The sequence below is a fragment of the Alligator sinensis genome, unplaced genomic scaffold (assembly GCF_000455745.1).
Source record: "Alligator sinensis unplaced genomic scaffold, ASM45574v1 scaffold71_1, whole genome shotgun sequence".
Classification (NCBI taxonomy): Eukaryota; Metazoa; Chordata; order Crocodylia; family Alligatoridae; genus Alligator; species Alligator sinensis.
The window spans coordinates 6,667,610-6,680,420 of record NW_005841834.1 but is presented as its reverse complement, the minus strand read 5'-3'; the positions used below and the strand labels follow the sequence as shown (position 1 = coordinate 6,680,420).

At 38.8% G+C, this 12,811-nt stretch overlaps 1 protein-coding gene across 2 annotated transcripts in view; it reads right to left on the bottom strand.

Moving 5' to 3' along the window:
* Positions 1-421: 421 nt before the first annotated feature.
* The window catches only part of TRAM1 (translocation associated membrane protein 1), a 26,754-nt gene continuing 14,364 nt past the window's right edge, over positions 422-12,811 (bottom strand). The window contains exons 7-12 of one of the 2 annotated variants that reach the window (XR_003093304.1): positions 12,443-12,513; positions 12,237-12,341; positions 11,580-11,723; positions 9,289-9,449; positions 2,275-2,400; positions 422-1,716 (exon numbers count right to left, since the gene is read on the bottom strand). Coding sequence is in view for 1 of the 2 variants with exons in the window: in XM_025200392.1 (XP_025056177.1) it covers positions 1,643-1,716; positions 9,289-9,449; positions 11,580-11,723; positions 12,237-12,341; positions 12,443-12,513 (555 nt within the window). In the remaining variant the exon portion in view is untranslated. The remainder of the gene's footprint in view (positions 1,717-2,274; positions 2,401-9,288; positions 9,450-11,579; positions 11,724-12,236; positions 12,342-12,442; positions 12,514-12,811) is intronic. The other variant, XM_025200392.1, reaches the window with a different exon arrangement.

The following is a 12,811-nucleotide window of genomic DNA, read 5'->3' as shown; positions in this document are numbered from 1 at the left end:
AAGACATCAACATAGCCTAAGAGTTGTCAGATAGCCTATTTAAAATTCACAAAAAGCATGTCAGAGTAATCTTACAATGGCACCTGGACTGAATACTTAAGCATAGACCAAGTTTTGTACAAATATACAGAATAAAAAGTTATTTTGCAACCAAACTGGAAAATAAAGATACAGAATAAATATAAAGATTAAATATTTTTTATTACTTCATTGGGTATTAAAGCATAGTTTCCTATACTCACAATTTATAATTACAAATATTCTGTTTCAGTGAACTTAAGATTGCTCATAAGGGTTTCTATTTATCAAAAAGCAGTCTAGCAGTTGTGTCAAACTGAAAGCCTACTCAACGGAAAAGTTCATTTAAAATGTTGATTTAAGTAAGTTTTTCTGGGGTGGGGTTATATTATTACAAAACAAAAATATGCAAACATGAACTGAATATTAAAATGAAAATATAATAAACGGGCAAGGCCTCACACTTAAAGCTAAGACAGACAGGTGTAGAAGTAACCTTAAGTAATGATAGTTCAAGAGTAACCAATGACACCAACAATTCTGTTGAAAAACAAAACAGACAAAGACCCCCATTGTCACTTTTAAATATATATTTTTCATCAAAAAAATATATGCTGTAAACAGAACCATTTCCCAATTAGAGATGGAACCAAAGTAAAAGAGTTAGAGTAAAGGAATGTTTGTCGCAACTTGATTATTTTAAACAGATTTGCTCTTGGTGGAGCCTTTCAGTTACCTTCTAAATTAAATCACATCACACATTAAGAAAAGATGCTATCTAAAAATTGTAGACAAAGTGAGTTTTCAAAAAGGGTCCAATATCACACCAATGCTCTCAGATATGCAGACTGTATAAGCGCAATTATTACAAGTTAACTCAATTAACTTATTCAAATAGTGCTAGGCAAATCACTCCTCTAAAATAAACATTCTCTCTTCTAATTTTCAAGAGCTAAAGCTATACCTTGGAAAGGTATTTTTCCTCACAAGAAATTTCTAGCCAACATAGACAATAAGATTCTGCAACATTTCAAACCAATTATTTTGTTTTAATGAAACGGGCATTTCTTAAATCAAACATCATAGCTGTTACCTACAAAATAACGTATGTTTCATTTTGGTAGTCACACAAATCCAAGTTGAGCTGTAAATGGAAATCAAAGTAGTATGCTGCAGTGTTAAAATATCTAAAAATAGATATTAAATGTTTTACTTCAACTTTGCGATACTTCTTAGAGATCTTGGAAAATGTGGTATTTCTGGAACAGCATCTCTCACCAAAATTATAAAAACTGGCAGGTAGAATTCATTGTCTCAGTGATCCTCAGTAGGTGGAATTTTGATTCAGTAGGTGGAAGTCACCGACTAATATCTCATCACACTAAAGGTTTAAAAAAAGTGTTCAATGTTGTTTAAAAAGTGTTGTGGCCCCCTAAATATTTGAAGGCAAACTTCCTTAGTCAAAATAGTTTCAAAAAGAGTTTCACAAAACAATACGACAGCAATAATCAAAAAGCATGAATTGTATTTCTGCATCAGTGAGATCTCTAGCACTGAAGGGCTTTTCAGAGTAAAAAGCAGATTCTTTGGGGACATTAGTCAATTAACTTAATAAAACTCAGTTTTACGAGGATTTGTCCTTCCTGCTACGAGGCGAGTCTGCTCCATTTGAGGTTACTGTTCCATTTACTCCATTTTCTAGGAACAAAAAACACACATTGATTTATTTTTCAATCAGAACAACATAATTCACAATTTCATTACTTTAAGTAGTTTTTAACCAAACATGCAGCCTTAATAATTTTATTTTCCCAAATATTACTCTGCTAAATGCTTTAAGATTTTCATAATGCAGCAAATGTGAGCGTTAAAAAGAAAAGAAAAGAAAAGAAAAGAAAAAAGTGTAAAGACTGACATTTATTCTCAAAATTAGTATCCCAGGCTGCTTAAGATAACCAGAAGGTGAATATTTTACTGTGTAAATTAGACTGAGGTTAAAATCCAAATTCAACTAAGTTGTAGAAAGATACAGTTCTTTATAGCAAAGTAAAAGACCCAACTCCTTTACATGGCAGTGACACACACGAGAAGAGTAAAACCATAAAAGACAACAGTGGTTCCCAATCTTTTTCAGACTCAAAGAACCCCTCAGAAAGTGCCAGCTCTTAGCTTTCACTCATTTACTGACTATAGGAAAATAATAGAGCCATTCTATCACAAAGAACTCAGAATGTTTGTGATGCTTTGGATGCCTACTTGAAATCTCTGGTTTCATCTTTCAAATCACGTGCATTTGTTTGCACACCTGTCAGTCCTAACGTTGTGTGCACCCCACTGCACCGTTCAAAAGGTCTTACAGCTGCAGACACTAGTTGAGAATCGCTGCAATATATGATAAACACAGTAACTTTTACTTCCTGGTCTACAATCTGCTGACAACTTACCGTGCACCAGGATTTCCCTCCTTCCTCCCTCCCTCTCTCTTTTAAAGCATGCAGCCTGATGCATAAAAGTCTTTCCTTCAGAACATGCAGGACACATCCAGGTGTTCTACAGCAATCCAGCTTGGTACATGTACATGTATGTGAGAGTATACACAAGACAGACCATATACTACCTTTGTCTTTTCTTCTCCCAGAATTTCAGAGGACACCATAAACTGCTTCAGCCACTGATGCAGTCTCATGGTATCTATACTGTTCTCAGGATTTCTAAGTTAGTTTGTAATGGTAGTCCCTTCATAGCGTCTGATGAAATAAGATACTGCTTACATAAGCTTCTCTCTCTCCAATTTAGTCCAAGGTGCAACTTCACCCTGCTCTCTGCTTGCACTGGGATTTTAAGGGCCACTACATGGCCCCGGATAACAAGATTATTCTCTAGGCTAGGAAAGGTGGCGAAGAGCTGGTTTCATCCAAGGCAGTTATAGCAGCACAGCTGAAGATCTAGGTAAGATATTCACCCCATTCAGAGGGTTACAAAAAATTCACAACAGTTATTCTTTTCTTTCCTTTAAAAAAAAACAAAACAACAAAACAAAACAAAAAAAACCTTTAAGCATCTTCAAAAGTTGCTGTTCTGTAGCGTAATGAAAGATTCGAGGTAGACAGTGCTTTACACCAAGAGAGATGCACTGGCAGTCACCAGGAATAACCTGTATAAATCATTTTTAGCCTTACCACTTGTGACAGAAGAGTTCTCAGTCTAAGTTTAGGAAGGGTACATTACTTACATCACTATACACATATCTACAAAGTATATTTTATTAATAATGTTTTTCCATCAGCCTCACTCTCAGACCTTCTTTAAAATATGAAGTGCTGTGGAAAGTTGCAAAAACAGTCTATTGTAAAGCTAGTACATGTTCAAGATATATTTTTAAGAAATTTGTTCTGTGAATTCATAACAAAGCCACAAGGGCATCTGTGACTTGCTAATAGCAGGAGAATTGGATGCTTGACAAGTGCTTAATTAGCCTGTTTAAAGAAAGCCACAGAGTGTGCGCACGCAAAAATTAAAAAACAGGTGACAAATATTACTTCCTCTCATTTTTTCCTTCTTGAAGATAGCTGAAATGCTTTCCTGAAAGTATTCCAAGTTTTCAGTCAAGAACATATATGCAAGTTCTATCCTTACATTGAAAAAGTTCTAAGCAAAATCAGCACTACCAACAGCAGCAGATATATTTAATCCCAGTAACTGTATCCATATATTGATCCCTGAGTTTTTTTCTGATGCACAGTTTAGGTTTTCAACAAGCCCTTTATCATCTGATTTCAGATGAACATTCAAATCCAAACTGGTTAGACCACGCTACCATATTAACTATGTAGTCCCATAGTGGCTTGCTCCGTTCACTTGAGGCCAGGAGTAAATGATGGCAAGACAAAAAGTGAGAGTAATCTGCAGTCTAACCTGGAAACACAATAGTGGGAACCACCCCATATTACCAGGATATGTTGCACAATTTCCTTAACTCAGTCCAGTGGAAAGTTTACACAAGCACCTCATGTTACTAGGATCCCATAAATCAGGGCTGTCCAATTGGCAGTGGCCTCTAGGCTTCTGCCCAACTAATGCTCCCTTCACTGCTTTTGATGCAGTGGTGGCTGGAATCTCTGAGCTCCCTGGCTTCTGCTTCCTGCCCCCACTCTTGGGGGTGAGGCAGGGTGATGCGGTGGGAGGGGCCTGGGGTGCCCTAGTTGGGGAGGCAGGGGAGAGGGCTGGACTATTCATATTGTGTACTCAGCAAGGGGCAGTGACAGAGTGGGAGATATATGTAGCACGGAGGCTGGCATGCCCATGCTACACATGCAGTGTAGGAGGGCTTGATTTGCCTATGCTGCACAGTGACACGTGACATGCCCAGCCAGAAGAGGCTGCGTATATGATGAAGGGAGCTGTCTACATTGCAAGCAGCCCATGCAGTACGTGGTCCTTGGTTGTAGAGAAGTTGGACGTCGTTGCCACGAACCCATCTGGCTACAAAGCAAATGACTTAAAAGAACCCACACAAAATCAGCTCAGCTTATTACCACCATATGTAAAATTTCAAATTCTACAGGTAACTTTCACAAATAAGAGACTATCAGGCATGACATTTGATACACATAAGCATAAGTGAACAAGCTTTTGTTGCTATGCACCTAAGCCACCTTTTTCTTCAGAACAGAATGAAGATTGAAAACAATGCTAATTTCTGGGCTTTTAAGAACTCTTTTCTCTGTAACTTTAAAATATAAAATCCCATCTACATTAAATTGGCAGAGGACTTCCAGAGCATATGCAGTATCTTGATTTTTAGTTTGTTCCCCAAATATATAATTAGGTGTATCTCTACATTTTCTCTTGACATGAATATTCACCTACTGGTTCATATCAATTTCAAAGGAATTTCACTACTCCGAAGTCAGCCAAATTATACAATTTAAATTGCTTATTCATGTGATTAAAGAGTCAATTAAAAAAAGTCACTGAAATGAGTCAGGTTAAGGTTCTTTAAATCTAACTTGAAAGTTTGTGCTATTGTAACATCAAGTTTTTTTATCATTAAAATTATAATAAAAAAAATACTAATATTGAAAGAGAATCTTATTTGAATGCTAAAAAGCCTGGAAAAAAAAGTATTAAAAAAAAATGAAGGCTCTAATCCCAACAGATTCTCAAAATAGGCACACAGATCTCAAAATCAAAACAATTGTTACATTGTCACTTAAGAATTGCTAGTTAAGAAAAGCATTAAGAAGCTTATATACTTTCAATACATTAAAAACAAAAAACACACAAAGCAACCAGTAACTTTGTTAAACACTGACCAACATTTTTAAGAACAAGCAACTTGCTGCTTTCGGTTGCTTTTTTGAGTACCTGAAGAAACATCTAAGTGATTTAGGAACACAATTTCCATTTACTTACACTGCAAAGGCTGATGGAGAGTATATTTCAATCCAGTGATTCTCAAACTTTTTAGACTCAAGGCACCCCTTAGAAAATGCCAGCTCTTACCTTTCACTCATTTTTAACTACAGAAAAATAATAGAACAATTCTTCTGTTGCAAAGAGCTCAAACCACAAACACACTAAAATGTCTTTAATAACATTTCCTATTTGAAATTGCTGGGTTTATCTTGTGAATCATATCTGCACACTTACTATGCAGTGTTAGCACTGTTATGCTGCACTGCCCCTGAAAGGATCTCAAACTACCCCTGACATCTACAGCAACCTGGCTGAAAACTGTTGCCCCAATCAAAACATTCAGCATTCATAACTTGTACAAGCCAAATATAACAGAAAGCAGCCATGGCTGGAAATCCAGTACAGACTGCAATTAATAGCATTACCATAGCACCTAGAAATCCCAAATCAGTAACCAGATCCCACTGTGCTAGATATTGAATTCAGGATCCTGAGGAAACGAATGATGGAAAGCAGCAGAGTAAGGACCCTGGACTTTAGAAAAGCAGACTTTTGACTTGTTCTGGGAACTCATGGGCAGGATCCTCTGGGAAGCTAGTCTGAGGGGGAGAGGAACCCAGAAGACTTATCTGTATTTTAAAGAAACCTTTCTGAGATTGCAGGAACAAACCATGCCAATGTGCACAACCATCCTGATGTGCAGAAAGTCTGGCAAGTATGGCAGAAGACCAGTTTGACTAAGCAGGGAACTTCACTAAACTAAATCACAAACAGGAAGCTTATAAAAAGTGGTAACTTGAACAAACTAGGGAAGAGTATAAGAGTATTACTCAGGCATGAAGAAATGAAGTCAGGAAGGCCAAAGCACAATTGGAGTTGCAGCTAGCAAGGGATGTGAAGGGTAACAAGAAGGTTACTGACATACTTGTAGAAATCAAGAGGCAGATCAGGGAAAGTGAGGGTCCCTTATTGAATGGGGGAGGCAACCTAGTGACAGAGGATGCAGAAAAAGGCTGAAGTGCTCAAAGTAATTTTTGCCTCAGTCTTCACAGGCAAGGTTAGCTCCCAGACTAATGCACCTGACAGCACAGTTTGAGGAGGAGGTGAGCAGCCAACAGTGGTGAAAGAACAAGATCCAGGAACTACCGACCAGTTAGTCTCACCTCAGTCCCTGGAAAAATCATGGAGCAGATCCTCAAGGAATCCATTTCTAAGCACTTGGAGGAGAAGGTGGTGATTAGGAACAGTCAGCATGAATTCACCAGAGGCAAGTCATGCTTGACTAACCTGTCTCCTCTGATGAGACGACTGACTTTGTGCATCTAGGGAGACCAGTGGATGTGGTAGGGGTTTAGGTTGTAGCCGTGTTGGTCTAAGAACATAGGCAGACAAGGTTCCTTGGGCGAATTTGATATCTAGGTTGGTCTAATAAAAGATATCAAGTTCACCCAAGGAACCTTGTCTGCCAGTGGATGTGGTGTGATTTTAGCAAGGCTTTTGATACCGTCTCCCATAACATTCTTGCAGGCAAGCTAAGGAAGTACGGCCTGGATGAATGGACTGTAAGGTGGATAGAAAACTGGCTGAAGCATCAGGCTCAGAGGGTAGAAATCAAGAGCTTGATGTCTAATCAGCACCCAGGATCAAGCGGAGTGCTCCAGGGGTCGGTCCTGGGGCTGGTTTTGTTCAGTATCTTCACCAATGACTTGGAAGATAGCATAGAGTGCACCCTCAGCAAGTCTGCAGATAACACCAAGCTGGGGGGAGTAGTAGATACGCTGGAGCATAGGACTAGGATCAGAGTGACCTAGATAAATTGGAGGATTGGGCCAAAGGGAATCTTACGAGGTTCAAATGAGGACAAGTGCATAGACCTGCACTTAGGATGGAACAATCCCATGCACCAGTACAGGCTGGGGGCTGGCTGGCTGGGCAGCAGCTCTGCAGAAAAGGACCTGGGGATTACAGTGGACAATAAGCTGAATATGAGCCAGCATGAGCGAATATGAGCCCTTGTTGCCAAGAAGGCTAATGGCATACAGGGCTGTATTGGTAAGTCTGTTGCCAGTAGGTCAAGGGAAGCGATTATTTTCCTCTATTCAGCACTGGTGAGGACACATCTGGAGTACTGTGTTCAGTTTTGGGCCCCCCGCTACAGAAAGAATGTGGACAAATTGGACAGAGTCCAGCAGAGGGCAATGAAAATGGTGATGGGGTTGGGGGACATCACTTCCGAGGAAAGGCTGAGGGAACTGAGCTTATTTAGTCTAGAGAAGAGAAGACTGCAAGGGGATTTAATAGCAGCCTTCAACTACTTGAAGGGGGGTTGAAATAAGATGGAGCTAGACTGTTCTCAGTGGTGACAGATGACAGAACAAGGAGCAATGGTCTCAAGTTGCAGCAAGGGAAGTTTAGGTTAGATGTTAAGAAGAGTTTTCTGACTAGGAGGGTAGTAAAACATTGAAACAGGTTACCCAGAGAGGTTGTGGACTCTCTGTCCTTGGACGTTTTCAAGACCCAGCTAAACAAAGCCTTGGTTGGGATGATCTAGGTCGGGGATGGTCCTGCTTTGAGCAGGGCCTTGGATTAGATGACCTTCTGAGGTCCCTTCCAACCTTAATTTTCTATGATATTGTATAACCAGGACAAAAATGATGGTCCCTGAATTTCAGGTGTCTGAGCTGTTGTTTGGTTCTCCAAACCCCTGATTTCTCCTGGAATTGATACCATCAGCTTCAGACCAAAACTTCAGAATAAGAGGTCTGGAAACACCAAGACACAGGGTGAAATAGCTCAGGCAGAAAAGTACCTGGAGCTATTACAGTAGATTGCAGCTACTTTTCAGCTCTAGATAGAACACACCTAATTTAAACATCTTAAATATTTTATTTTAATAAATTATTTCATTTCTTGAATGTCCTTTCTTTTAGTGAAGAAGTGAGCAAATTGTACAATTTAAATTTATAATTCAGGAGAAAAAAAAAGTATGCATCTCATCTTTCATACTCCTCTGGCAAAAGAGCATAGCTGTAAGTTACAAGCCAGATATACACTAAACAAGTTCACACGTACATATTCTTGATTAATCAGTTTACAAAGGTTCGTTTGAAGGTTCAGAATAGTGCAAAGCAAATTCTTCTCTCATAAGATGATGTTATCACTATTTCAATAAAACTAGTCTGACACACATGCATACCTGTCATGATGTCAGACTGCTTCCCAACCTCCCTAAACAGTTTGGTAGACACAGAATAACTTGCATGGCTGCTATGTTCTCAAAGAGCACATTTATAGTAGTTCAACTGTGACACTAACACAAAAATATCTGTTAACGTTTTAATTTTATATTTTTAAACAATGTAAAGTTCTTTTTTTAAATGATATTAGGGATAAAAAAAATCTTATAACTTCATGAGAATTGCATAAATGACAAATTAATTTATCAATATTCAGATATATGCAAGTCTGATGAACAGTCTTCTAGCCCATGAGATAGGTGAAAGCACATGCTTAAGGAAGGCTTTGAAAATTCTTAAATAGCTAGAGATTATAGATGTACCTTTTACATAACAAACTGGAAGACATCCAGTGAATATATGAAAGTCCGTTTTTAGATATTTGGGTAATATTCTACATAATTTGGTTTGTAAAACAGTGAGACCAGTTTCAAAGTTTTTTCCTTGCAATTAATCACTTTCACCAACCAACACTACCTCAAAACACCACTACAATTAATCTATCATTAATAGCATTTTACCCAATTATGCCAGATAAGCTTTTAATAGCTTTTATCCCAATTATTGCTGAAGCTCTTTGAGGACCAAAAGTGAACTGAACCCACACAATACAAACCTCTCTCTTTTTTGGAGGGCTTTCCTTTGGCTGCTACAAACTTCTTTTTCTGTGACGGGGGTTGAGAAGAAGAATGCTCTCTCCACCTTCTAAGCTGAAAATTGATGAATTTCCACATCATAAAAGCTTGAGTTGCACAGATTGATGCCAGTACACCAATCCTACAAAAGAGAGGGTGGTCATAATAGAGAGAACTATGTAAACATGTCAAACAAAAGCATGGCTAACAATTTTGTCAAGTTTCCCAAAAATAAAATAAAATAGCCTGATTACGTGCATTTGTCAAAATATGGGCCTCAGACATATGGAAAGCATTCCTTTCAAAAGACAAGTTACAAATTCTTTCCAACAGGCCAGTCACTCTCAGACATACCGGATTCTATGGCTGTTATGGAATCATAAGGTGAACATAGCAGTATATTATTTATGGATAATAAAAAATAAAAATATCATGATAGCCACAATGTAACTTCTCAAACAACCCAAGAGAGTAATTTAGTTTTATTTCCTTTCTGTCTATTTAAAATTTCCCTTTCCCCTTCTGCTTTCCCATTTCTTCCTTTTCTTGTACCCTCTAAAAGTTTGCTGTGCATCCCAGTTCGAGAAACAGTGAGCTATGTAAACTGGATTTTCCTCCCCTCTCCAGGAACACAATCCAGTCTGGCACCAATTTATTTACTTCCTTATACACCTTAATGGTGATGAGAAATGAAAGCGAGTACAAATAAGGATACAGGTTTAATACAGAGCAAAATGAGATACCTAAAAGTTGATATTGCCTGGAGTTTGCAATCTGTGGAGCAGCCGCAGCTCTGTGGCATGCTCTCTCCTTTTCCCATGATGCCAAATAATAAAATCCTCAAGACTACTATGGGGTTATGGTTTGGGGAAAATGAGTAGATTATACTGCAACAAACAGTCCTTCTCTTTACTGCTGTGACATTATTCCATACTGTAACTCAGACCCCAGAATAAGCTCCTTTCTGATGGCCAGGGATCCTGGTTTTCCATTTCCCACAGAAAAACAGAGAAAACCATGGATTTCCCTTTTTTAATCAGAGAAAACACAGATTTCTCCTTTTAGCAGGGAATCCCACCACTTCCCTGCTTTTGCAAACAGCTCTGCAGGCTGGTTGAGCTCCAGCCTGCAAGAGCTGTTTGCAAACAAGGCAGGAAACCCCCAGCCCTGCCCGGAGTGGGTGGGGGAAGGGCGAGGCCTGAGGCTCTGTCAGCCACAGCTCCGCTCAGATCAGCTTCACTCTTCACTCCTAGAGCCTGAGGTAAGTGGGGCTTGAAGGATGCTGGGGGCCCCTCTGGCAGGGCTGGGGAGGGGGGGCCGGAGCCATCCATGCCCCCACCGGAGCAGGTGGCAGCAGTGGGAGAGCCGGCTCCATGTTGCTTCTGCTGCAGCTGCCTGTTGTTGGGGGCAGGGAGTTGCAGACTTGGGCCCCTGGCCCCATAGCCCTTGCTGGGGGCCCCCTCCAGCAGAGCTGGGGGGCTGCAAGGGGCTTTTAAAATTTTTAATAATGGATTTTGGGGTTTTTTTAATCAGAGAATTTGCGATTTTAAATCAGAGAAAGCCAGGATCCCTGCTGATGGCAGTTAAAACTGGAAGGTCAGGCAGACTGTACAGCAACTTTCAGGATATGACAACAGCATGGGCCTTCACCAAAATACACTATCATGGCAGTATGGAAACACCCTCAGCAAGTGATGGGGATACTCTAGGCCTCTGCTGTAAAATCCTTATGTTTTAGGTATTTGTAAATATCCATAATCTGCAGTTAAGATTTATGGATACCAAGATCTGAAAATGCTATAGATCATTTTCCTAGGTAAGGAAAAAATGCATGTCTCTTTGCCCTTGTAAGCTGGGCAAACTAGCAAATTCCATGTTGCAACTTTATTTTTTGGATCTTACCACATTTTCTCTCTCAGCACAACATAGGCCACAGCTCTGTTAAGTCATAATGCCAATAAATTAATTTCTTAACTATTTTAAAATCAAGTTTGTTTTTTTTTGTTTTTATACGAAACAGTAATTTTAAGCCTACAACTGCTCTTCTCTGCCATGACAACCAACATTATGATTTGTTGTAGTACAGGGATTCTTCAGTTATTAACTTTTGCTGAGAGTCATATGCATGCCTTATTACTTTGCTGTAGGAGCTACAAACCTGATGTCTGCAGAGTTCAGATTAATAACCCATATTTCTAGCTTGACTATAACATACTCCATAAAATGCAAGGTAGATATAAACGCAATGTTTAAAATTTAAATTTTACAGTACCTGAAGCCTAGCACATTAAAGTTTCCAGTACTGAAATCCAGCACCTGATTCTCTGCTCTAGCCAGACCAAAGCCAACAGTGAGGACAGAGAGAATCAAGGTTAGAAGTCTCCCCAAAACGAAAAGAACTGCCCACACTGAAAACCTGGGGAGAAAAAAAAAAAAAATATCATGCATCAGTAAGTTTATAAATTTATCATTTTGACCAGGTCCCAAACTAAGTCTTCCTGTTTATTCCCATTACTTTAGAATCCATTTACAGTTGAGAAGGATAATGAAACTTAAAAAAAAAAAAAAAATCAATACTCACATAAGGTATTAAATTACTTTCAATGCACACAGAATATTTTATATTTATTTACACATTTACTAGAGTAAAAAAATGTAGTCACAGTGGAAGTTTAAATATTACTGGAAGGAATAAATCGTATAATCTTAAAGAAAACAAGTAGTGTTCAAAACACAAAAATTTAAGTTTAAACAGTAGCGTTATTTAATAAGGCAGGATTTTAAGTGTAAATGAATGGAAGGCTAAGCAAGTTCTAACTGAACCAATTTTTAATTGTTAAGCGACACAAAGACTTTCTGTTAACACACATGCACAAGGCTTATGGGTCAATAAAGAAGTTATAAAGGGTTTAAAATTGTAACTACTTACCCTTTCTGGTATTTTTCATCACTAAAATAGAAGAGGCGGGAGATGTGGAAGAGGAATTCAACAAAGTAATGTAACACCAAAAGAACAAGTCCAAGATGAGTCAAGCTAAAACACAAAAGCAAACCAAATATTTAAAACACTTAATAATCTATTTATGTTCACATGGAACATAAATGGAAGCAAGCTAAAAAAATGACTGGACTTACTTCAAAATATAGGCTCCAGCAATATGAAAAAGATAAAGTCCAATATAGACCAGTTGGCGAGGGATGTCTTCCTATTAAGCAGAAAGAAAGTTAAATGTGCAATGTTATCACATTCACTATTTCAGATGTCCCCTCTAGGCTGTTCAGACACCTTGGCTGCTTGCAGATGTTAGCGCCCCCCCCACCCCCCAATGATACTTTACTTTAAACTTCACACCCTTCTGTGCTACGCCCAGAGCACGCTCAGAGGAGGCATCACGTTAGTAGAACCCACCTGACCCAACATCTGTATATATTACCTGCTTTAGTGGGGCTTTTTGGGTGCTTTTATCTAATAGCTGATTGAAATCAACTATTAGATAAAAGCGC